The 25346-nt window shown below is 34.6% G+C and overlaps 1 protein-coding gene and 1 long non-coding RNA gene across 31 annotated transcripts in view; one reads left to right on the forward strand and one right to left on the reverse strand.

The window, feature by feature from the left end:
* Positions 1-25346, reverse strand: part of RAP1A (RAP1A, member of RAS oncogene family) — a 76839-nt gene that overhangs the window by 42083 nt on the left and 9410 nt on the right. For 7 of the 30 annotated variants that reach the window (XM_070608009.1, XM_070608005.1, XM_070607989.1 and 4 more), the window contains exon 3: positions 22571-22689. The exons of 15 other annotated variants lie outside the window; for them this stretch is intronic. Coding sequence is in view for 4 of the 15 variants with exons in the window: in XM_070607989.1 (XP_070464090.1) it covers positions 22571-22626 (56 nt within the window). In the remaining 11 variants the exon portion in view is untranslated. Of the gene's footprint in view, positions 1-22427; positions 22690-23463; positions 23583-25346 lie in introns of all 30 variants that reach the window. 8 more of the 30 variants (XM_070608003.1, XM_070608008.1, XM_070608000.1 and 5 more) reach the window with 3 other exon arrangements.
* Positions 4066-12213, forward strand: LOC139081635 (uncharacterized). The gene is made up of 2 exons (XR_011536789.1): positions 4066-4247; positions 12099-12213. It is a non-coding gene; the product is annotated as an uncharacterized lncRNA (long non-coding RNA).

Here is a 25346-nt window from a genome sequence, read left to right on the forward strand (position 1 = left end):
AAATTATCAGGGATAAAGCAGGCCATTACATAATGATAAAGGGGTCAATTCTCTAAGAAGACATAACAACCCTTAACATGTATGTGCCTAACAACAGACCATCAAAATACATGAGGCAAAAACTGATAGAACAGGAAGGAGAAATAGATGAATCCACCAGTATAGCTGGGGACTGCAACCCCCTTTATCAGTAATTGACAGATCCAGCAGGCAGAAAATCAGTAAGGACATGGTTGAACTCAACAATACCATCAATCAATTGGATCTAGTCAATATCTACAGAATACTTCATCCAGCAACAACAAAATAAACATTATTTTCAGGCACATATAGAGCATTCACCAAGACAGACCATAATCTAGACTATAAAATAAGTCTCAATAAATTGAAATGAATTCAAATCATACAAAGTATGTTTTCTGACCACGATGGAATTAAATTAGAAATTGATAATAGACATCAAGAAAACCTCCAGAGGCAGCCCTGGTGGCCTAGTAGTTAACATAGGTGCGCTCCACTTCAGCAGCCCAGGTTTGGTTCCCAGGCTCGGACCTACACCACTTGTCTGTCAGTGGCCATGATGTGGCAGTGGCTCACATACAAAAAGAAGAAGATTGGGAACAACATTAGTTCAGGACAAATCTTTCTCAGTAAAAAAAAAAAAAAAAAAGAAAGAAAGAAAAAAGAAAATCTCCAAATATCTGGAAATTAAATAACATAGCTCTAAATAAAGCATGATTCAAATAAGAAATCAAAAGGAAAATCAGTATTTTGAACAGGATAAAAATGAAAACACAATATACCAAAATTTGCAGAATATAGAGCCCAAAAATAAACCCTTATATAAATGGTCAAATAATTTTCGACAAGGGTGCCAAGACCATTCAATGAGGAAAGGACAGTCTTTTCAACAAATGGTGCTGGGAAAACTGGATACTCACACGCAAAAGAAGTAAGTCGGATCCTTACCTAACACCATACAAAAAAATTAAATCAAAATGGATCAAAGACCTAAATACACGAGCTAAAATACAAAACTCTCAGAAGAAAACATAGCGGAAAGCTTCGTGACATTGGATTTGGCAATGATTTCTTGTATATGACATCAAAAACACAGGCAACAAAAGAAAAAGATAGATAAATTGGACTACATCAAAATTTTAAACTTCTGTGCATCAAAGGACAAAACCAATAGTGTAAAATGTCAACTGAAGGAATGGGAGAAAATATTTTCAAATCATATATCTGATAAAGTGTTAATATCCAAAATATATAAAGAACTCCTACAACTCAACAACAAAAAAACCAAGCAACCCAATTAAAAAATGGGGAAAGGGGCTGGCCCCATGGCCTAGTGGTTAAGTTCAGCATGCTCTGCTTTGGTAGCCTGGGTTTGGTTCCCAATAGCAGACCTACATCATTCATTGGTAGCCATGCTCCAGTGGCAACCCAAACACAAAATAGAGGAAGACTGGCACAGATGTTAGCTCAGGGTGAATCTTCCTCAGCCAAAAAAAAAAAAAAAAAGGGCACAGGACTTGGACTTGAATAGATATTTCTCCAAAGATATACAAATGACCAATAAGCATATGAAAAGATGCTCCACATTACTAATCATTAGGAAAATACAAATAAAAACTACAATGAGATACCACTTCATATCCATTAGGATGGCTACAAACAAAAAGCAAGAAAATAACAAATGTTGGCAAGGATGGGAAACTGGAAGCCTGGTGCACCGCAGGTGGGAATGTAAAATGGTGCAGCCACTATGAAAAACAGTATGATGGCTTCTCAAAAAATTATTAAAAATAAAATTACCGTATGATCCACCAATTCCACTTCTGCATACGTATCCAAGAGAACTGAAAGCAGGGACTCAAACAGATATTTATAGTACATCCATGTTCACAGCAGCATTATTCACAATAGGCCAAAAGTGAAGGCAACCCAAGTGTCCATCAACAGGTGAATGGATAAACAAAATGTGGTATATTCACACAATGAAATATTATTCAGCTTCAAAAAGGGAGGAAATTCTGACACATGCTACAACACGAACAAACCCTGAGAACATTACATCTGGTGAAATATGCCAGTCACAAAAGGACAAATACTGTATGATTCCACATATATGAAGTAACCTAGAGTACTCAATAGTCAAATTCATAGACAGAAAGTAGAATGGTGATTGCCAGGACCTGGGGGGAGGGAGGAATGGTGAGTTAGTATTTAATAGGCACAGAGTTTCAATTTGGAAAGATGAAAAAAATTCTGGAGATGGATAGTGGTAACAGTTTCACAAAGATGTGCATGTACTTAATGCCACTGAACTGTACAATTATAAACGGTCACAAGAGTAAATTTTAAGTTATGTCTATGTTACTAGAACTTTAAAAAAAATTAATATAATTTACCATATTAACTTAAAAAAAATCATAGCTAGTAGAGGAGCCAGCAAAGAAGGAAAAGTAGCAGCAGCCAGGGAGGTGGAGAAAACCACATGTGCAGTTTCTTAGAAGGAAGAGAAGAAAATATTTCAGAGAATAGGAAGTGATCAAGTGTTAAATGCTACTGGCAAGTCAAGTGAGATGAGGCCTGAGAAATGACCACTGGAGGTCACTGGAGACTTGAGCTATTTCAGTTGGATAACGTAGGGACAAAAGCCTGATCAGGTTCAGGAAAGACTAGAAGGTTAGAAAATTGGAAATAGCATTATAGAAAATCTTTCTGAGGACTTTGCTTAAAGAATAGAGAAATGGGGTGCTCAGCACTACAAGGAAAAGAGGATTTGGGTTCAAGAGGGGTTTTGTTTATTTTATTTTTACAGTCGAGTTCAGTACATACATCAAACATTAAGAGATACTGGTCCAATAGAATGAACTATTCTCAAGACTAGCTTTACCACTTGACCCTAGAGGTTATAGTGTTGCAATTCTGAATCTTGCTTTTTTTCCCCCCTCCAAACATTATCTCATCATCTTTTCCCCAGGTCATTAAAATTTTTAATGAAACTCTTTAACAAGTATTTCAATAAAGTACAATATCTATCCTTTTTGCTAGATATGTTCAAATGTTCTCTATTATTATAGATAATGCTATAATGAATCTTTGTACATAAATTTTTATAGTCATCTTTTTCTTTGGGTTACAGTCTCAGATGAATCATTACTAGATCAAAGGTTAAGAACATTTTTAAGTTTCTTCGTGGAGAATGATAGTTTTATCAACTGACATTTCCATCAGGAGTATGTGAATCTCATTTCACCATATCCCTAGGAGCACAGTTTCAACTTAAATTTTCTTATTTCAACTTAAATGTTCTTATTTTGCCAACTGTTATCACCAAAACTGTATTATCCTTTCATTTAAATTTCTGATTAACTGGTGAGGTTAAACTGTTTTTCAAATATTTATCAGTCACATCTTTTTTCTTCTGTAAACTGCCTAATTCTTTTGTCATTTGCCTTTGAAATAAATTGTTTTTCCTGTCAATCAATCTGTTCTGATTGTTTATTAAGGACAACTACTCTTTTCATTATTCCAGGTTTTCCCCCCAGGTGTTATCTGCTTTTAATTGTTTACCATAAATTAATTTTTGTTAATTATGTTAAATCTATGTTCTCCTTTGTCATTTTTCCCTTCATAGTTGATAATTCGGTTTGTAAACTGCTAAGGATTGGGTATCGGTGGATTAAAGGAAAAGAGTGGGTTTAGGAATAAAAGTTCTGTTGTAAGGAAGTTAGAAGGTCTCTTATTCTGTTAATATCTGATTTATTGTCTGGTCTCCACTTAAATGAAATTTTATAAAGGTATACCCACTAAATAAATAAATAAGCATATAATAAAATCTGGTAAAAGCAAAAGAAAACAGGACTTGGCTTCAGAACACCTGTAACTGAGTGCTGGCTCTACCAAATATCAGCTAGAAGACTGAACTTTTTAACCTTACTCAATTCTCATGATCTAACAACACAGCACTTATTGAGGGCTTACTATGTGCCCAGCATGATTCTAAGAATTTTACCTTTGTGAACTAATTTAAATACAATTCTATGATATCATAATCATCACTTTACACACATATAACCTAGAGAGGTTAAAAAACTCACACACAATTAGTAAATGGAAAAACCAGGATTTGAACCCAGGCCTCCCACCTCCAGGGCTCCGACCCTGGCTCCAAGTCACTCTATTATATGGCCTCTTTCATCTTTAAAATGAGAACGATACCAACTATCTCACAGGTATGGAAAGAGGATTAAATGAGGCAATACACATGAAAGAACTATATACAGTGGCAAGTATAAAACAGTATTATTAAGCATTTTTGTTCTAAATGAAAACAAAAAAAATCAGATACTTTGTATGAGTTAAAATTGGTTAAAAAGAAAACAAAATAAAAAATATGGTAAGAAATTCCTCAAAACATATACCACTGAGAACTAGAATCCTTATAGTAACTGTTAAAAGTACTGTGGCAGACAGCCCTTAAGGCTTCTGCTTCCTGGCTGGAATAAAAAATTCCTGCCTTAGGCTAGAAGAATATACAACATATTTCATGAAAATGATAGTGCAAAACATGATCCTTCGCAGGCCAAATCAGTTAAATATGCCAGTTTAGAAGCCCCATGAAAAAAAGAGACTCAGCTCGTCTTTCTTCCTCTTATGTCTTCCCACTTCTTCCTCTTCTGTCAAACACCACTATCTTGGTTTATACGCCTTCCTAAGATCTGCAATGCCATACCCACTTCCTTTTCTATCCAAATCCTTCATGTCCTTCGGTGGTACATTTCAAGTCCCAACTTCAAAGCTACATTCATGCCTCTGGTCTCTTCTTTACCTGACCTCTCATTACTTCTTTCATAAAAACGACTTAGTCTCTGGTTATATTTTCTTCTGTTGAGACATAATTCAAATACCATAAAATTCATCATTTTAAAGTGTACAGTTCAATGGTTTAAATTATATTCACAAGGCTGTACAACCATCACCACTATCTAATTCCCAGAACATTTTCATTCCCCTAAAAAGAAACTCCATACCATCAGCAGTCATTCCCCAATTCGCCCTTCCCTGTCCTCTGGCAAACACTAATCTATTTTCTATCTCTATGGATTTGACTATTCTAGACATTTCTATAAATGGAATAAGAGAGTATGTGACCTTTTGTGTCTGGCTTCTTTTCACTTACAATAATGTTTTTCAAGGTACATCCATGTTGTACCATGTATCAGTTCTTCATTTCTTTTTATGGCTGAATAATATTCCGTTGTATGGCTACACCACATTTTGTTTATCCATTCATCATTGATGGACATTGTTATGAACATAATGTACAAGTTTTTATGTGAAAATATGTTTTCCCTTGGGTATATACGTAGGAGTGGAATTACTGGGTCACATGGCAACTCTATGTTTAACTTTTTGAGGAACTGCCAAAATATTTTCTACAGCAGCTACACCACTTTACATTCCCACCAGCAATGTATGAGAGTTCCAATCTCTCCACATCCTTGCCAACACTTCTTATTGTCCATTTTTGAATGCAGTTATCCTCTTGGGTGTGAAAGAATATCTCATTTTGGTTTCAATCTGCCTTCCCTAATGTCTCTGGTACGTGTTATGTGATACATATTTCTATAATTCCTCCTCTCAAACTTTTTCTACAAAGAGCCAGAGAGTAAATATTTTATGCTTTGTGGGGCACACATGGCCTGTTACATATCTTCCTCTATTTTTTGTTTGTTTGTTTTTTAAACAACAAAAGCAAAAGCCACTGTTAGCTTGAGAGCAGTACAAAAACAGACCTTAGACTGTAGTTTGGCAACCTCTAGTGTGATTGTCTCATAACTAGCTTTGCCGTCTCTATCAATGTCAACTTTATTGAAAGCAAGGTAAGGACTATTTTGTATTCCTTCACAGCGACTAGCACAGAGCTCATGAATACAAGACTAGAGATTTTAAAAATACTTGAACTGAACTTTTTGCACAAAAAAAGTCCCAAATTAAAAAAAATATATGTAACTTCCCACAGGTATTTACACAATGCAAATAAAGCATACTAGTTTTTTAAATGACTGCTAAATGTCAAGTCATTTTTCTTTTGAAATGGGGCAGTTTGACTATGAATATCGTAAGAATCAGAGGAAAAATTTTTCCATAATGGCCTTTAAATCAAAATTATATTTAGAGTCAATTAACTTATTAAAATAACTTTCTAGCACCAAACGAATTTTAAGGACATACTTCTGAATCAAGTATTTCTAAAGCTACAAATAAGATTAAAATTAAGAGTAATATACCATAGCAGACCTTGATTATCTGTTCCTCTAACTTGAAAAAAAAATCAAACAAAAGGTACTTACTTCTGACAAATATGAAAAGCCTGTAATTTCAAAAATTTGCGTTTTGCATCCTGGAAATTATAGGCTGATCAGATAGGGGGAATTGATTCTACATAGAAGCTCTTTGATACAGTAGAATGAAAAGTAACATAAGAGATAGCAGGCATAACTAGCTATTTATCTCTGGGCAAGTCACTGAACTTCTTCAAAGCGCAGATTTCTCATCTTTAAAAGTAGGAATGATTCCATCTGTCCTACCTTTTTCACAGAATTGTGAAGATCAAATGAGACAAAGTTTATAGAAGTTTTCAAAAAGCATTCTACAAATAATATTACTCATATACTGTTAGAAGAATTCTAAACCAAAACCAAGTTTTCACTGTTAAAATAAGCATAAACAAGAGTTCTCTGGTTCTTCATAGTTACAACAAATATTTTTCCTAATAGTCCTAATGACATCAATGAACACTCCAGTGATTCTTTTTTGAGGCTTTCTAACAGAGGAATGGCCACCAGCACAAACTGGTCTCATATTCTGAATGGCATAAAGGTTAATCAAGTGAGTAAAAGCATTCAGACAGGTTCCTCAAGTCTTAAGAATCTAAGACAACATTCATTCTTTTGCATCTTTAGCTTATTCTAGCTAACAGGAATAATGTACTAAATATTCTTTTAAACACTAAACTGCCTGCTAAAAATTCAATGGAAACCAAACCGTAACTTCAAAAATAAAGTCAGAATCAGCAGCAAAGTTCTGACGTACAGAAAAGAAGGGATAATAAAGCAACGATAATATCTAATATTCTGTGCTAGGCATTTTATATGGACCATACCATTTGGTTTTCATGACCATAAGGCAGGAGTATTATTATCATTCATATTTTATAGCTAAAGAAAGTGAGTCTAAGAAAACTATTTAACCACAGGTCACAGATAGTAATTTGCATAGCTGGATCAGAATATAGGCACGTTGCCTATATTGACTGCAGTGCCCACATTCTTAACCTATTCTTAAACTCTATTCTGTCTTCCTAAATTGTGTTTATCAGACTTCATTTTCTATAGTCAAAGCAAAACAAAAACAAAATCCAAGAAAAGGGCAAATTTTCCAGATGTGTTTCATCTCATTTTCTTTCCATATTCAACTACTAGGAACCTGATAAAAAGTAGTTAATGACCAGAAGACCACATAAACAAAATAGGGTAACAGATGAAGGGCTGAGATAACATATCCTACATATACTCATTCTAATACTGGCTTCTAATTTTTTTAAGTTCAAAATTAAGCCTTGTTTCAGTAGGTTTCTTTGTTCACAGTGGATGAATTATTTTAAGGAAAGCCCATTCCAATGACTTTAAGTCTACAGTCACTGTGGTTGAAAATGTGCTCGAGTACTTGCTGCAGAGTAGGAGTACATTAAACACTTGAAATACTGTTTGTTGGCAGAAATAATAACCAGGAAATATTTGTAATCATCCAGGTCCACCCACTTTCATCAACATAAACAACTAATCCCACTTCCACCTTTCTTTTCTTTTCCTTTTTTAAAGTATGATTTTTTTGGTGAGGAAGATTGGTCCTGAGCTAACATCTGTTGCCAATCTTCCTCTTTTTTTTCCCCTCCCTAAAGCCCCAGTACATAGTTGTATATCCTAGTTGTAAGTCGTTCTAGTTCTTCTATGTGGGATGTCACCACAGCAAGGCCTGATGAGCAGTGTGTAGGTCTGCGCCCAGGATCAGAACCAGGGAACCCTGGGCCACTGAAGCGGAGTGCACAAACTTAACTGCTTGGCCACAGGACCTGACCCCACCAATTCCACTTTTCCTACTCCCACTTTTACTTATGTATATACATCAGTACAAGGTCTATACATAATGAGGTTGCATATGTGCAGAAACCAACATATTATAAGAGTCTCTTTGAAAATGCAATTCTGATCAAAGCTTTAAAATACTTTTAACTATGAGAATTACTTTTGAGTACAGCATTTCTGCTGGAAAAATTCTGACTAGAAAGAATATTAATTCTGGAAAATAGTTTTTTAATAACAGTATCTAACTCTATTTTTTTAAAGTTATGTCTGAATGAATTGTATCTTTCTTTTATCTAAACAATATGGTATGAGAGGAAAACCTCAAAATCTTGAATTTGACATCAATATGTTGAAGGGAAGTGACCAAGACTCACAAACATGAAAACATTTACAGATACTAAAAGGGCTACAAAGAAATAACATTTAATAAAATAATTAAAATTACAAAAATAAAATGGGGGAATATGGGAACAATCTTTAAACTGTCAAGAAAGAAATATTCCCAGGATGTATGATAAAACTTCTAAGCAACCATACACACAAAAGACAAATAAATGGAAACTATATCACAGTTGAGCAGTGACTGTGTTATAAAACATTTGAAAATAAAATGATTACAGAGGGCTTTCCATGTAGAATTAGTTCTAGACACCAAGTATACCAGTTATTTTCACTGAAGAGTAGAATTCGCAATACAGTGCAGACTAAAAGACTGATACTGTTATCTACAACATTCACACACATTCACACTGATAAGGAGAAATTTCTCAGTAAGATGGGTTTACCCATCTTAATCCTTTGGCGTGTATGAAGTAACACAGCAATAGCATAAACAAATTGTGAAATTTGAAAATGCTACATACAAACAAATGACGAAATTATCACTCTTAACACTGTACTTGAGTCTAACACTTTTGGACTCACATAATCTCAAGGTTCTTCAAAAATTAATTGCCACAATCTTTTGCTGTTACAGTATAACAAACGATTTACCAATTTAAATAACTCCACATTAGTTAAAAGACATCAATCAATAAGAAATAAGTATTAAAATTCTCTACAACCATATCAACAGCTTACTTTGAGGCCTAGATTTGGACTAAGCTTGTTAACTCGGAAAAAGTATTTACAGTCAAATCAAAAACCACCTGAATACAACAGATACCTTAAGTATTACTAAAGCCCTAAGAGTCAAAGTGAGATACTACAATTAAACAGCTATGATTATATTTTCTAGAAGCTATAATCTTAACATGTATTCGGTCTACAGCCCCGTTTCTAGCAATGCCGTTAACTGGACAGGACCAAATAATTGAAATATTAGCCCAAATCAATCCATAAGGCATACTGAGCACAGCAAACTCAAACCGACCTTGATATCTAGATTAATACAGAAAAAGAATATTATACTGGTCCCTAATATCACAAATACCTATTATGTTTATCTACCAAGGATATGAGGCAACAGTAGCTAAAGGAAAATAAAACCAGTTACCCAAATTTAACATGAAAAAAAAATACTATAACTCCTTTTCTCAAAGTGTTAGTTTGATTAATTTATCAATCGTATAGCCACTGGGTAACAAAAACTGTTGGAAAAAGCCAAACATTTTCTGAAAAGCAAGCTAATTCTGTGTTGAGAAGGTGGCTCCACTCTGGGAGATGCACTCATTTTTTATTCTCTTAGTCTGCATTTGCTGAAATTTATCTACAAATTGGGCACCAAGTTTAAAAAAAAAAGGAAAGAAAGGGAAATCTGATGGAGAACTAAAGATAGAGACACATGCTGTCTCTCCAAATTACATAACATCTCTAGCTCTAACCAGCAAGGACCCCTGACTACATGGGCAGAAGGCTACTAGTGGATACAAACACACTAAAATGAAACAGCTTGCCAAATTAATATGTTATGAGAGAAAAGAGAAAGAGTAGGAAAAATCTGGTCGTTTACTAGGGGTTCCGTCACAACTAGGATGGTGGAACATACAAAAGGAAACAGAAAGGTTCACTTTTACAAGAATACTTTAGGATCAACACACGAAAATGGAGCAAAAGAACTGTGCAGTCCTAATAGGACTCATGAAAAAAGTTCCTGATCATTAAGAACTATTAGTAATAGTCTAAATTAATTTCCTTTTTTTCAATACCTGGCCGTGTGTGTGTGTGTAATTTGAGGAAAATCCCACAGCACAGGTTTCCCACTTCATTGAAACTTCACATACTTTGATCCCTTCATCGCCTCCCAGCTTATCATTTCCTCTCTTTCCCTCCTAAACTCCGGCTCCAACGGTAATCGTCAGTGTAGCTTAGTAGCTAAACATAGACTTTGAAACCTAACTTCCTGGGTTTGAAGTCCAGCTCTGCCACTTACTTACTCAGTAATGATAGGCAATCTCTTAACCCCTCTGTGCCTCAGTTTCATCATGGGGATAATAGTGCCTACTTCACAGGGTTGAGTAAATGAGTCAGTATTTTTAAAGAACACTTGTAAATATGTCTAGGACAGAATAAGGACTCTATAAATTTTGCTCTTTATCATTACCATCTTTGAGTTATTCTTTGCTAGCCCCCTCTACTCCACGTATTCCTGTGTTTCCCTCTAAATCAGCCAGAATACATCAACCATGAATGAATCTTAAAACCTTTCTCCATTGCTGGAGAAAATACCACTAAGCAAGTAACGTCACGACTACAAATTCCTAGTCTGAAACTTCATGTGGGCCCTCAGTACTACACATCAATCCTTTTACCAATCTTTGCTCCACTTCTTCCCTCCTTCCTTCCCCTCTTTGAAAAATTTATCAAATCCAGTCACCAACATCTTTTTTCCTCAAGTCCTACTCAGAGGATGAAGTTGTCCCTCCTCACATTTAAGGGCAACCCTTCCATTTTCCCTCTACTAATTCCCTCTGTAATTCTGTCATGCAGTACAAACCATACCTGACTCTGTTCCCTATATACAATCAACAGCCAAGCTAGTTTTGTGAATTTTCTCTCCTAAATATTTCTTAAAATTGTTTATCCTTTTCATCCCTACTACCACTGTGTTAATGAAGGCTCTCATCATCTTTTACCCAAATCCTTCTAAGAGAAATCAGAGATTAAGGAGAATCAAGAAAATGCAAATATCAGAAGCCAAGAAAGGAGATAGAATATTGCGATTGTTTTTCAGTCTCCAGACTTACAACCCTCGAATCCACCCTCCAATACAACTTAATGACTTAGTTAAGATGAAACTCTACTGTGGTTCCCCTGTCTAAAATCCTTAAGTAGCATATACCACCCTCTTCCTATGAGTTCTTAACCCTTTAGGTTAAGAGACTAGCCCTTCTTCCCACCAACCATGGATGTACTTTAGAAGGTACAAGAATCTCTTGAAACAAATTGTTTGCTATGCAAAATAAAAACAAACCTCTTTTAAAGTATAATTTTCTGGAGAGAAGAGGAGGGCCCAAAATTTGGTCCAAAAATCTCAAATTCTCAGCAGGGTCTATGACCCCAAAAAGGTTTATTATTCTAGAAGATAAGGCCCAAGCTCATTATTAGGGTGTGTAAAGTTCTCCATGATCTGGCCCTGGTCCATGTCAGCCTCACCAGCTGTCCCTCTACGTGGGCAGTTACCAGGAGTTGGTGAAGTGGACATCTGTTACTTTTGCATGTCTAGCATCCCTCCCTCCTTCTTTTGGTAAAAGCATCCTGACTCTCTATTGGGAAATAAGCCTTGTCTCCCTTAATGAAGTTTTGGTGGGAATGTCAATCAAGATGTCCCACCCTCCACGGGCAAGGGAGAAATCTCACCCAAATTCAAGCTAGGTCAATCAGGCTGAATGTCCTAAGAAGCTGAATCTTGAGCATAATGATGTGAAGAGAGAAAATGGTTAGAGCTGATTCATTCTGACTCTGGTATACTAAAGACTGTGTATTTCTGCTACCTAGGTCCTGATGCCTGCAAACTGCCCTGGTGCTTCTTGGGGCTTCCTGAGGCTTGAATGCTCATTTGTTAAATTCTGTTATTCAACAACCTTCAAATAAACATCTTTTTTCTTCTTAACCATTTCAGCCATTTGTTCATCCTTTCATTGGAAAAATATTTACTAAACTATGTGATGGTTAGTTGTATGTGTCAACTTGGCTAGGCTTTAGTACCCAGTTATTCAAACAAACACTAATCTAGGTGCTGCTGTGAAGGTATTTTGTAAATGTGGTTAACATCTACAATCAGTTGACTTTAAGTTAAGGAAATTATCAATAACGTGGGAGGGCTCATCCAATCAGCTGAAAGCCCTTAGGGAAAAAACTGAGGTTTCACTGAAGAAATTCTGCACCCCTCTCTCTCTCTCTCTCTCTCTATATATATAAATGTACACACATACATATATCTATATATAAAATGTAAATGTATAATGTGTGTGTGTGCATGTGCGTGTGCATCCTACTGGTCTGTTTCTTTGGAGAACCCTATCTAATACAAACACCTACTATATACTCGTGCTGAGAACAAGACAAAGTCTGTTTCTGTTGCTTGCAACCAAACAACCCTAAATACAGTTATATATGTCACTGTTTGAGGAGAGGTCACTGTTTCACACATGTGCTAACAGTTTAAGATGAAAGCTGTGAGCAGAATTTTTGAATTCTAAACCTGATGGCAACAAAACTAATTTTATAGATTCCTCCAAAGTACAGGGAAATAAAATGAAGGCATGCTTCAGAAAGAAAGAGTGTCTAAAACAGCTGTCAGAATGTGCCGGTTCCCTTACTCTAGAGTTAAGGGATCAGCAAACTATGACCTGCAGGCCAAATCTGGTCCACTGCCTATTTTTGTGTGACCTGTAAACTAAGAATGGTTTTCACATTCCCAAATGATTTTTTAAATCAAAAGGAAAAAAGTGCACAACCAGAAGAACCTTACAACTAGAATATACAACTATGTACTGAAGGGATTCCAGGAGAAGAAGGGGAAAAAAAAGAAGATTGGCAAGAGATGTTAGCTCAGGTGCCAATCTTTAAAAAAAAATGCAAAGAAAAAATACCTTGTGACACATGAAAATTATATGAAATTCAAATTTCAGTGTCCATAAATAAAGGGGACACAGACAATGCTCATTTGTTTACATATGGCCTATGGCTGCTTTTACCCTACAAAAGCAGAATTGAGTATTGCAACAGAGACCATATGGCCATAAACACCTAAAACATTTATTATCTGGCCCATTACAGCAAAACGTTTGCTGACCCCTACTCTAGTTTATCAGAGAAAGCACTAACTTATCTTCAGGAGGAATGGGCAAGAAAAGGGTAGGAAATTTTAGAAAAGAGGGTACAAGAAAAGGAATAAATTAATTGTAACTATTATTTATTGAGTACTTACCATGTATAAAATACTGTTTTGAGCACTTTACATGTATTAATATTTTTAAGCCTCACAACATTCCTATGAGGTGGAGACTATTATCCCCATTTTATAGATGAGGCAGAGAGGCTAAAACAAACTTGCCTAAGCTTAATAGACATAAATTAACAGAACCAGGATTACAACCCAGGCAGTTTGGCTTTAGCATCTGTGTGGTTAACCACAACACCATACTGCTTTATCACTTTATCTCCTTGTCTATCTAATCTGCATTGCATAAATGATGTTGATTTTCCTTAGAAATAAAGTATTACAAACTCTGCAGGTGAACCAATACTGGAATAAATGAGGAAGTTGGTGGCTATGCATTCCTTGGAGAACTTGAGGTATTATGAAGACCTATGCTTATCTCCCTTCTTAAAGGCAGGAAACTGAGGAATATGCCCCCTTGGGTTCACTCATTGACTTCCCCCAAACCACAGGTGAACTCAGAAGCTCAGGCAAGCTTCTATACGCAGGCTAAGATAAAGCATGTTCTCCTCCCACATGTCTTGCCTCATCAAGACCAATTAAATAAGAATCCCCGGATGGTGAAGCCAGGTTGTGGATATTTCTCAAAGCTCCTCAGTTGATTCTAATGTATGACCCAAGCCAGGGTTGAGACCCATCACACTACTCTCCTTTCAAGAAGAGTAGTGATTAAAAGAAAAGAGTACAGGTGAGGGGAGGAGAAAGGGTAGAGATGGGGGAACTTGACAAAACTTGTCTTTTTCTTTTAGTACCACATTTTTAAATAAATATTTTAAATAAATTTTAAATTTTAAATAAATTTTTATTTAGTACCACAGCATGCTAGTAAAGAACATTTCTAGTCTTCATGTCTCACCTCTATATCTGAAAACTTAAAAAAAAAAGGTATGAAAACAAAACTAAGTATTTCTATATATGCATGTTTGTATGTTCACACAGGAAATTTCTGTAGGGATACATAGCAAACTGATAACTACTATTTTTACTTCATCTGTATTTTTTCCTTGATCTGTAGTTTTTATTACTCGTATTTCTTTTTATAATGTATTTCTTTGTATAATGTATTAAAAATTAATGAATTTTTAAAAAACAGTGTGACTAAAAGGATGTTCAAGGATTACTTTAATTATACTTTGAATAGGAAAATAATTATATAAAGACCTAGTAAAAATTACTCAAGGTTTTCCTGAAAAGCAGTTTACTTTTCGTCAGAGCACAAAATATAAAATCTCCCACCTTCTGTGCGCAATGGAGAGGTACACTCTAACACACCTATTAAAGAATCTTTGCCACCAGATGGCTATTACTAATTAAAGCCTTACTAGTTCTAATTTATCATTTATGTGAGGGGAAAATATTTTAAACAATGAGAAATAATGAAATGGAAATATTTTGAAGTTTTACAAATACAATGTCTATCACATATTCTAATTTTTATAATCATTTATAATCTCACATAATATTTAGTTAAAATCAAAAATCTTCCTTATATGGACTATTCATTTAAATGAATCTGAAGTTTCTGATATGGCTTCAGGCTTCAGAAAACAAAGAAGTGGGCAACGGGAGTGGCAGGGCAGTCTCCAAGCCATCACACAAGCTTGGCCAGAGGTCTGAAGTGATAATGAGTTAAGGCTCAAGCATGGGGTTGTCATCTGCTTGCTGCTGTGATTCTGAGTAAAGGACCCAGCCTCATGTGCATTCAGAGTGGTTTAAGTTAAATCTTACACCAAAGAATTCAAGAGACAAAAATCACATTTGAGATGTTAATTTTTTTAAACATACCATGCAAAAAAAGACTACTGCCATGAGGGAAAACATGTGGTTTTTCACTTTGCTGGATGTAGAACCATGACCCACAGCAAGGTGACCTTCTGTAACGAGCCTAAGCGAGCTGTGATGACAACTCAGCTGCAAGAGAGGCTACACTGAGAAGTCTTGTCTGAACTGCCTATGTATTGAATATCATTTATTGTGATTAATCTTCATTCTAGTGGCGAGCACAGTACTCTCAGGAGAAATGTTTCAGTACAAAGGTAAACTAACTCTTCCAGAACACAAAGAGCATTTGAAAATCTCACTCGAGAGTGTGTCCTAAAACAGAAAGTTAGCTCACAGACAGTATCACAGTTAGTAGGGCCAGAATCAACATTTAAAGATTTTAGGAATGGTGTGAGCAGTTTCATTTAAATTTAAAAGAGAAACTGCTGCAGAAAAAACTAGTGCTTTTTAAAAAAAAAAAAACTAAAAATATTTCTACTTTGAAAACCAAAGCATAATTCCTTTGCAATGTTTAGTGTTTTCCCATAAAGAAATCTGCTTGGATCCAGCAAAAACATTAATCAAATTAAGATTCTGTAAAAAGTCGAGCACTGCTTCACAAAAGTGTTACCTAACATAGTATCTATCTGATCTACTTTTAACTTTATCAGACACTAAACCTCATAAAAATGAATAATTCTGAAGACAATACATAACTACAGGAAGACTACAAAAATAAGCAGAAACAGCATGGTATGAGATATCTAAATTAAGTACATTACCAGAAATGTGAAAAAGAGAGAGAGAATATATCTCCTTTCAAAAGGAATAAAAGATAGCGGAGAGAGTATTATGTCTAAGATACTTCAATCAATAAAGCAAAGATTAAAAGGCACATTTGACAGAAATGTTGTGGTTCCGGTATTCCCAGAAAGCTCACAGCTCAACAGTGTGTTTGTTCACTTTGCAACTTAGAGGTGCTTTCAGAGTTCTGAATTACTGCCAGGCACTAAAAGTTCTCAAGTGTGAAAACGTAAATCCTCAAAAATCTGTATTATTCTAGACTAGTTAAAATACACCCACTTGTCTTTAAAAAAAAAACAAACCTAGGCAAACAAACTGTAACTTGTAATCTGAAAAATATACAGGTACATTGCCTATTTAATAGAACATTTTATATTTCAAGATATAAAAGTACACCATAAAGTTAAAGTTAAAGTAATTAAAATCTAGTACCAACATCAGAGCAGGCAAATAAAGGAAAGATAAAGAGAAAGCCTAAAAAAAAAGACTCAACTATATAAAGTACTTTCAATTCTTAAATGATTCACCAATTCCACCACAAATGGGAATTTATGATACAGAAAAATACAAGCAAACTAAGATGTATGCCAAAACAACAAAAAACCAGGAAACAAAAGGTCCGTCAACAGAAGAATGGATAAATTATTGTCCATTAATACAGCAGGATATTGTTAAGAAGAATGAGGTAGAACTACATATAGTGGTATGAAAAGGTGACCAAAATACCTTAGGCAAAAAAGCAAGCTGTCTTAGTTAAGGTTCAATCTATTCTTCTTTTTTAAAAGATAGACAGCTAAATAAAACTATTTATGTTAGGACACACACAGGAAAAACCTCGACAAATACACACCTTAATGGTGGCTGCCTTTGGGGAAAGGGACTTTCACTTTCTAAGTTACACACACCAAAAATATTAAAATGTACAGAATAATTCCACTTCTTGGAATTTATCCTAAGGAAATAATTAAGACTGCATGGGAAAATTCAACTACAATGATATTCAAAGCAAAGCTTTTATAATAAAAAACAGAAAACTACAGGGAATCATTTAAAGAAATGATGGCAAGTCCACATAATGGAATAGTATGTATTGATACTATTTATCCATTAGATATACTATTAAAATATATTCATTTTTCATGAAAAATTCACAATAAATATTAAAAAGGGAGCATTAAATATTATGCATACGATCTCATTTTTCTTAAAGAAAAAATACATATGCACTGAAAACCATTGGGAAAGATGTATACCAAAATGTTAGTTTGGAGGGTAAAATTAAGGGTGCTTTTTCTTTTAGTTTATATATGCATTCTCAACAGGGGCAATATTGCACCCAAGGGGTGAAAATTGGCTCTTCAGGGGCAAAAGAAAATCTTACTCTTTTAGCGTATAAAGCACAGATAAACATACAATACATAAACAAATACACAGTATATCTGTGGTATTAAAATTTCATGAGGGGGACAATTAGGAAAAAATATCTAAGAAGGTGGGGCAAGGGAGGGAGTGATGATAAAAAGGGTGAGAAACATTGCCTCATTGGTACTTTGTCATTTTTTCTACAATGAATTTGGTATTACTCGAGTTTGAATAAGTAATATATGTACATTTAATTAAAAAGGGACATACAATGAAAAGTTAAGGCATAACAATTTTCATTATTAAATATAAAATTTACTCCTACACTCCTGAGGCTTTAAAAATACAATACAGACTATTTTTTAAATATGATACTAAAGTGAAAATACAGAGAAAAGGAAATTGAAAAAGTGCTATATCAGAATCATCTGGGGTCACCTGGAGGAGTGAGCTATAGACTCCTTGGCACCACTGCAGACCTAATAAAATCAATATGTGTATGGGTGGGGCTAGTGGCTTTTACTAAATGAGGCACACATATCATCATACCACTACATGGAAATATGAAATCCAGACAGATATATTTTAGCGTGGTCTAAGAAATTTTAAAAATTATGTACTGAAGTAATAAAAATAAAAATAACCTAAGAGCCAGAAATCTAGGAATAACTGCTAAACTCCTCTTTTTCATTTTAGGCACTTGAAGATTCAGATTTCTTCACCAACTATCAAACACACCCAATTATGCATTATCTCTATCGGGTACAAAACATTGTGAAGAATATAAAAGAAATAAGGAATATTCATAAATTTTGCCACTAAAATAAACTCACTTCAGTTAAATCTGCAAAAACCAGCATTAACCACTAGCTTTTTGAGACCACCAGTACTCACAAAGGAACACAGTTTTTAATCCCATGATGAAAATTAAGCAAGTAGAGAACAAAAGTCACGACTGGGTAATAATAACTGAGATGCTGTCAGCTACACTCAATTCTCTAGTTAAGATACTTTTTTGGCACATCAGCCTTGAAATATCCAGGGTTCAAAATTTTGCCTACACCAAATTACAAATTTTCCACGTTAAATACTCTGGGTTTAAAACATTAAACCACAAACGCCAAGATTTATTGCATACATAAACAATGAAACTACCTAAGTGCATAGACACTAGCCCCACTTAACTAAAGGGAATACACAGCATTGGTCACAAGATGGGATAGAAGGCATAAGATACTGCTCCAGTCCATAGTGATCGCCTACTCTAATTTTTTATAGATATCAATGCTAACTTTTGGTGGAAGTAATAATAATAATCGTGGTGATAACATTTAAGCGCTTTTTAAAGTGCCAGGCATAATTAAATTTAATACTCGAGTCTAAGAAACAAGTACTGTTCTTTTTCCATTTTACGGATGAAAAAACTGAGAAATAAAGAGGAGAAGTAACATCTGGTAAGTATACAAACTTTCACTGAGTATTCTGCCTGTTGCCCACAAATACATTATCAAATGACCAAATATTCAAAGAAAGATTTGGCATATCATTTACATAAATAAGTTTAAATCTTGTAATTAAACAATTATCCATGAAACAGTACATAAATGAATGCAATGAGGCAAACCCAAGTTAGAAGAATCACAAGTCACGATATCAACAGTATAATACTTTCCCCATTTCTCACTCCCTTTACTCAGAAAATGGAAACCTAATTTTGCTTGTTTTTGTTTTAAAGTACACATTTTCCCATTACATATAATCCCATTTCAGAATGCATTCTGTTTATTAATTTATTCGTAAAGCCTTTAACTCATTTTATCCACTAAGAATCATCTTTAAAAGTTTTATTAAATTTAATTTCACATTCTATAATTAATTCATTTTAGAACTTTCATTTTCTGGTTATAAAATATAGGAACAATGTACAAAATTCAGAAAATAAAAGGTTTAAAGAGGAAAATAAAATTACCTACAATCCAACTTTAAGATAACTCTGGTCCTTTTGATATTTTCCTTTCAGCCTATACTACATATGAACAGACATTTTGTAAAAATAAGACTTGAAATCATACTATGTAAACAACGATAATCTGCTTTTTCTCCCTTAACAATAGAGCACTTTTTTAAAATAGTGCAGACAAATGTAATTATATGATTGATTTTCTGCAAAAACACTTTGGTTTATAGGACTAAAAAAACAGTCATACTGTGAAAATTAACCACAAGGTGGGGAGGGCATGGTTGATACTTCATATGAACAGTTAGCTCTTTTTAAAGGATTTTTAAAAAATCACTTTAAAATTTTACTGATTAAATACGCCTCACTACTAAAAACACTTCACATGTCCATCTTTAGTATGTCAACATGAGGAAGACATTAAACACATGGTTTTGGAAGTGTTATGGTTGCAAAAGACCAAAACTGTGACAATTCACTGTAGACACAAGCTCAGCCAAATACACTTGAACCTAAGCAGAGCCAGCTAAGAATACCACAAAGCAATGATTCTTTATATCCAGTGTCTAAGGCCTATTGCTTACACACACATGCAAGCAGATGGCACTGAGTGGTGACACACTCTCAAGCTTGTTCTATTGACGACAGTAGTCCAAGTCTAAAGCGTAATGGGAAGAACACAATGACTACATCACCTAAACCCATGCTACCCATGATTTCAACTGCAGATTTTGGTTGGTTCTTGAATTATAGTGCTGTCATATTCCAATGTAAAAATTATGAGATTTGAGTAATAGTGAGGAGTTACTAAACATTTATTTAAAATTTAAAGGGATGTTTTACAATGGACTTCTCCTAAGTGTGAAACTCAATATTCAAAAGGCAGAGGAACTTTCTTTTAAAAGAGTATAAGACTTGATCAATTTTGAGTTAAGTTCACACATCATTTGCATGTAACAGAAACACCATCAAAATAATCTACTATCTGATAATCTAAACAAAGAAATAAAAGTGGGTCTGAGACATAAGATTCACCTTCCAAAGTGACTTGCCCATAGTTTTTCTTAATCTGATATTCTTAAATAATTCAAATATATAAAAGTTTCACCCACATCAAATTTTAGACATATAAATCTATAGAGCAAATTGATATTTGTACTGTATATGCAAAACAATGTTCTGAAGCATGAAAATTCCATACCAGAGGGTTATGTATGTCATTACTAAACGGATTATATGATTAGAATGGAGAACAGCAGGATACAACAGTAGAGCAGTCTAAAAGCTGTCACACAGAAATCTAGCAAAAAAAAAAAAAACCCCAAAAAACCAAAAGAGCACTTTGAAGACACCAAGAACCAAAATATTGCATAAAGTTATCTTTTACAGACCTGTCATATCATAACCTTAGTCTCAGACAACTAGAAATAAATTTTAAATATGTTCCTTCTTCACAAAAACAATCCTTTTCATTCTATCTAGGTTTACTGCATTTCCAACTCAAACCAACAAGACAGATGCCATACTTCACGAAGTAGTAATACTGCCACAAATGGTGACATTTATCATACCCTCTCTGAAGGTTCCTGCAGGCCACCATATCTAACTAACGTGTTCTTTCTACCTGTTCAACATTAATTTAGCTCCTCACAGCCCTCATTTCATCAATTTCATTTCTCTGTTTGTGAAAATAAATTTCTTTTCCACAGTCAAGCATAGCAACTGCCACGTTATCCATTCCCCTATGGTAAATCCTGTATCATAATCCCTTCCGTTTCACAACCTTCCATTAAAACAGTTTCTTTCAATCTCTCAATTATCTGCATATGCTCATCCTTTAGCTATACATTCCTATTACGTATTCATTTAAAAGGATCTAGATTTAAATTTATTAAGATATTAATTCATTTGAAGGATTAGAAACTTCATAAATATGCAGTTCAGAGATCTCACACTCTTATTCCGCCTGGGTATTAACATTAGTTGAAAAAACAAACATCCCATTATGTGTTTTTTTAAGCCCTGACCATTAAATGCCCCAGAATTATCAGTTCATATTTCTGAACAACAAACCACACACCTGATACACTAATAGAAGACAGAAACAAACACGTGCCCCCAAGTCACTGAAAACTCAGAGATTAGGCGGACAATTCATGTTAGCCACAAAAACATTGCGACTACTGTTGTTCCACCATCTCACTTCAGAAAACTACAGTTAAGTTTTCAAACAGGTAAAAAAGAAATTAAGAGATACAAACAGAACCAAAAGAACAGGATATCTTGAATGTGAGTAACACAATGGTCTAAAGCAGATTTTTTTTTTAAAAGCTGAAAACATGAACTACTCAGTTAAAATCTAAGTGAAAATTACACTTTCCAAGTTTATGGTCTTTATTTCTCTCCTCAGAATTTTTAGTGTGTGATGTATTTTAAGTAACTTAAACCTCACTGCGAGGGGTGGGAGGTTTGCAGAGAAAAAGATAAGTGAAAATTATTTCTGAAGAATTTTCTGGACTCATCTAGAAGAAAAATGGTGTACTGCACTTAAGAAAGGATTAAGGGATAGAGGCAGTCTTCCGTCACTCACCTACTCATTCACTCATTCATTCAATCATTCACTTATCCATTATGTCTGCATGTTCAGAAACATCAGTTATGTGAGCAGAAGTGATGAAAAGTGAAGTCTAAATTTGTTAAGCAGTTTAGAATGTTGAGGGCAGTGAAATATGGAGCAATGAAAAATAGGAAATTGAGTATACGATCTTTAGAAAAAATAGTACTTTTAGTACTGCTCTCCTTTCCCCCTTAACTTCTTAACTAAAAAAAAAAAAAAGAGTTTGCAAATGCCATTCTTAGTCATTGTAGTACCTGATTCTGGCTCTACTCTAATTGTACTTTCCACGTGGCTGAATAATATATGTAAGCAAGTTAAGCCTAAAGATTGGTATTAACATTTCTTTGACTGATAAGTAAACTCACATGAGTCGTGAATTACCTGCTCACTGTCTTCCTTTAATATTACCAGTTGAAAAGAAGCAATCCCCAATTTTTTAAAAATAAAGACAGGCTTTTGATACTTTCAAGATGTCTGCACTTTTTAAACCATTCAGGAGTTGTTGGTTTTTTTAAATTGATCACCTATTTTGTGCTTTGTACTGCAGTAATTTCTTCTTCTGGAAGTGTGCTGTCAGCATTATCCTCTATAATTAGAGCTTGTGAATTTTCATAAATTATATAATTACTTTGAGTTTCATCATCTGTAAAAAAAAAAATAGACAATATCTATTTCACAGATTTGCTGTGCAAATTAAACGGGATGTAAGGGTTCTACCTTCAAAAAATATTAGTTCCCTTCTCTCTCTAGGTCCCTCTAGAGATCAGGACATTTATCAGTGGTTCTCAACCTTACTATGAGAAACCTCTTTTATTCTCCATGGATTCCACTGTCTTTAAAGATTCTGTCTACCAACTGGATTGACATTTCATTAATCAGATAATAATGGCTAATTGGAACTCTCAAATTGTCAGATATAAAAACTAATGTAAGTCAAGGCTAGATCCTTGAGGTGCAAGCACAATGTTTTATCTCATTAATGGCCTGTAGATCACCACAATGTATGATAATGATTTCTGGTAACTAGTCTCAAAGATCTGAGTCAATATAATTATTGGTCAAAGCAAAGATACATAATATTCCACCTGTATAAATTTATTAAGCGAATCATACAACTTTAACTAGGCTCTTTGCAATACTAAAAGTAATTCATTTCTATCTCTATAGACTCCTGGGAAAAATATAATTTATGTACCATAAAGTTAGTAATTTTCTATATCTAGAGAAACTATTGGTTACGCTACTGATTTGTTTTAAGCCAGTATCATTAGTAACACCATCTTCAAATTCACAAGTTACATGTATTTATCTATAAAAGTAGGCTGAGATTCTGTGTCTTCCTTTTGTACTTATAAGAACAAAATCCAAACCCTCCACCATAGACTTAGGCAATTTGTCCCTTGCCAACCTCATTTACCAGTCTCTTCTCAGCTTCCCACAACGGCCTTCTCAAACATGAGTAGCTGCTTCCCACTTTAAGGCTTTTGCACCAACTGGAGCCTGGTTCACTCTTCTTGCAGGTCGTCACGTGACTGGCTGTTTGTCATATGGGTCTCAGATTAAATATTATCATCTCAGGGAGCTTTTCCTCAACACTCAATCTAAACTCTTGCATCCCTCTCTATCATTCATCCTATTATAGCTTCTTCATGGCATTTGTGAACTCCAAAATTATCTTGTTCACTTATTTGTTTGTGTACTGTTTCTCTCCCTGACCACCAAACCCCACTGGCATAAAGGATAAGTTTTATTCACTGCTCCACCTCTAGTTCCTAGAATAGTTCCAGGCATCCAATAATCACTCAGTAAACATTTGTCGGATAACTAACCAAACTGTTTAAGATTATTTTGGGGAAGGACTCTGATTTCTTAGTTAAGAATTTACATTTAGCATTCAAAATTGCTGATTCAAAAGGAATAAAGTTCTTTTGATAAAAAGAAGAAGAAAAATGTACACAACAATATTCTACTCAGCCAGTGGTCTTTATTTTCTTTTACTCCAATCCTTTGGGATAGAAGGATATGAAAATCTATTCATGTTTCACATACTTCATATGTCACCGCATAGAAAAATTGAATGAATTTTTGTTTAAGTTGGATGATTTTTTAAAATTTCAGCTTTATTGAGGTATTATTGACATAAAAAACTGTAAATTTTCTTATGATAGTATACCATGAGCTGCTAGCCACTCAATCTAATAACTTATTTTTCTGCCAAGATGCAAGCAGGCTTCTAAGAACGTAAAACACACAGAATGGGAAGGCCAGAGCTGCCACCATAGTGAGTGCCAGAATGGCCCAAACCAGGGAAGATCCTGTTCTCAGTGATGGCTGAGGAGGAGGAAGGAAGGGCAAGCATGATCAGTCCTAGGAGAATGACTGCAGTTCTGATTTCTGTTGGCAAACAGAAAGATCTTCAAACCAATTCAAAATAGACTCAACTGGAGTCTTATAATTTGCACCATTAAATCATTGTTTTGAGTATCTGAAGTCTCTTTAGTAACAGAACTATTCAGTTGACCAGATCTGGGCTTTTGGGAGTTTCACATAAGAAAAGCATAGTATTTGTAAAAAGTAACACAACACACTCCTCAATACTATGTGCTACATTTGCTTATTAATTTAAAAATATTCTCAAGGGTACTTTTAAAGGGAAGAGATTTGAATAAAAATAATAAGGACTTTATTTCTGAGTTAAGACAATATTTGAAAACTAAAAGGAACATTAAGAAAGGTATAAAAATTCAATGGTTTAGGGGCCAGCCCAGTGTCGTAGTGTTTCAGTTTGCGTGCTCGGCTTCAGCGGCCCAGGGTTTGAGGGTTCAGATCCCAGGCACAGACCTACACACCACTCATCAAGCCACACTGTCGTGGCACCCTATATACAAATTAGAGGAAGACTGGCACAGATGCTAGCTCAGGGCCAATCTTCCTCACACACAAAAAAAACCCAACTCAATGGTTTAAAAAATGCAAACATCTTGAAAGTATCAAAAGCCTGTATTTATTTATTGAAAATTGGGGGATGTTTCTTTTCTCAACTGATAATATTAAAGGAAGACAGCGAGCAGCTAATTCACGGCTCATGTGAGTTTACTTATCAGTCAAAGAAATGTTAATACCAAACTTGAGGCTTAACTTGCTTACATATATTATTCAGCCAAGTGGAAAGTACAATTAGAGTAGAGCCAGAGCCAGGTACTACAACGACCAAGAATAGCATGTGAAAACTCATTTTTTTTTTTAATTAAATTAAAGGGGAAGAGAGAACAGTACTAAAAGTACTATTTTTTCTAAAGA

This window comes from Equus przewalskii, unplaced genomic scaffold (genome assembly GCF_037783145.1).
Source record: "Equus przewalskii isolate Varuska unplaced genomic scaffold, EquPr2 ChrUn-13, whole genome shotgun sequence".
In the NCBI taxonomy this organism is placed as follows: Eukaryota; Metazoa; Chordata; class Mammalia; order Perissodactyla; family Equidae; genus Equus; species Equus przewalskii.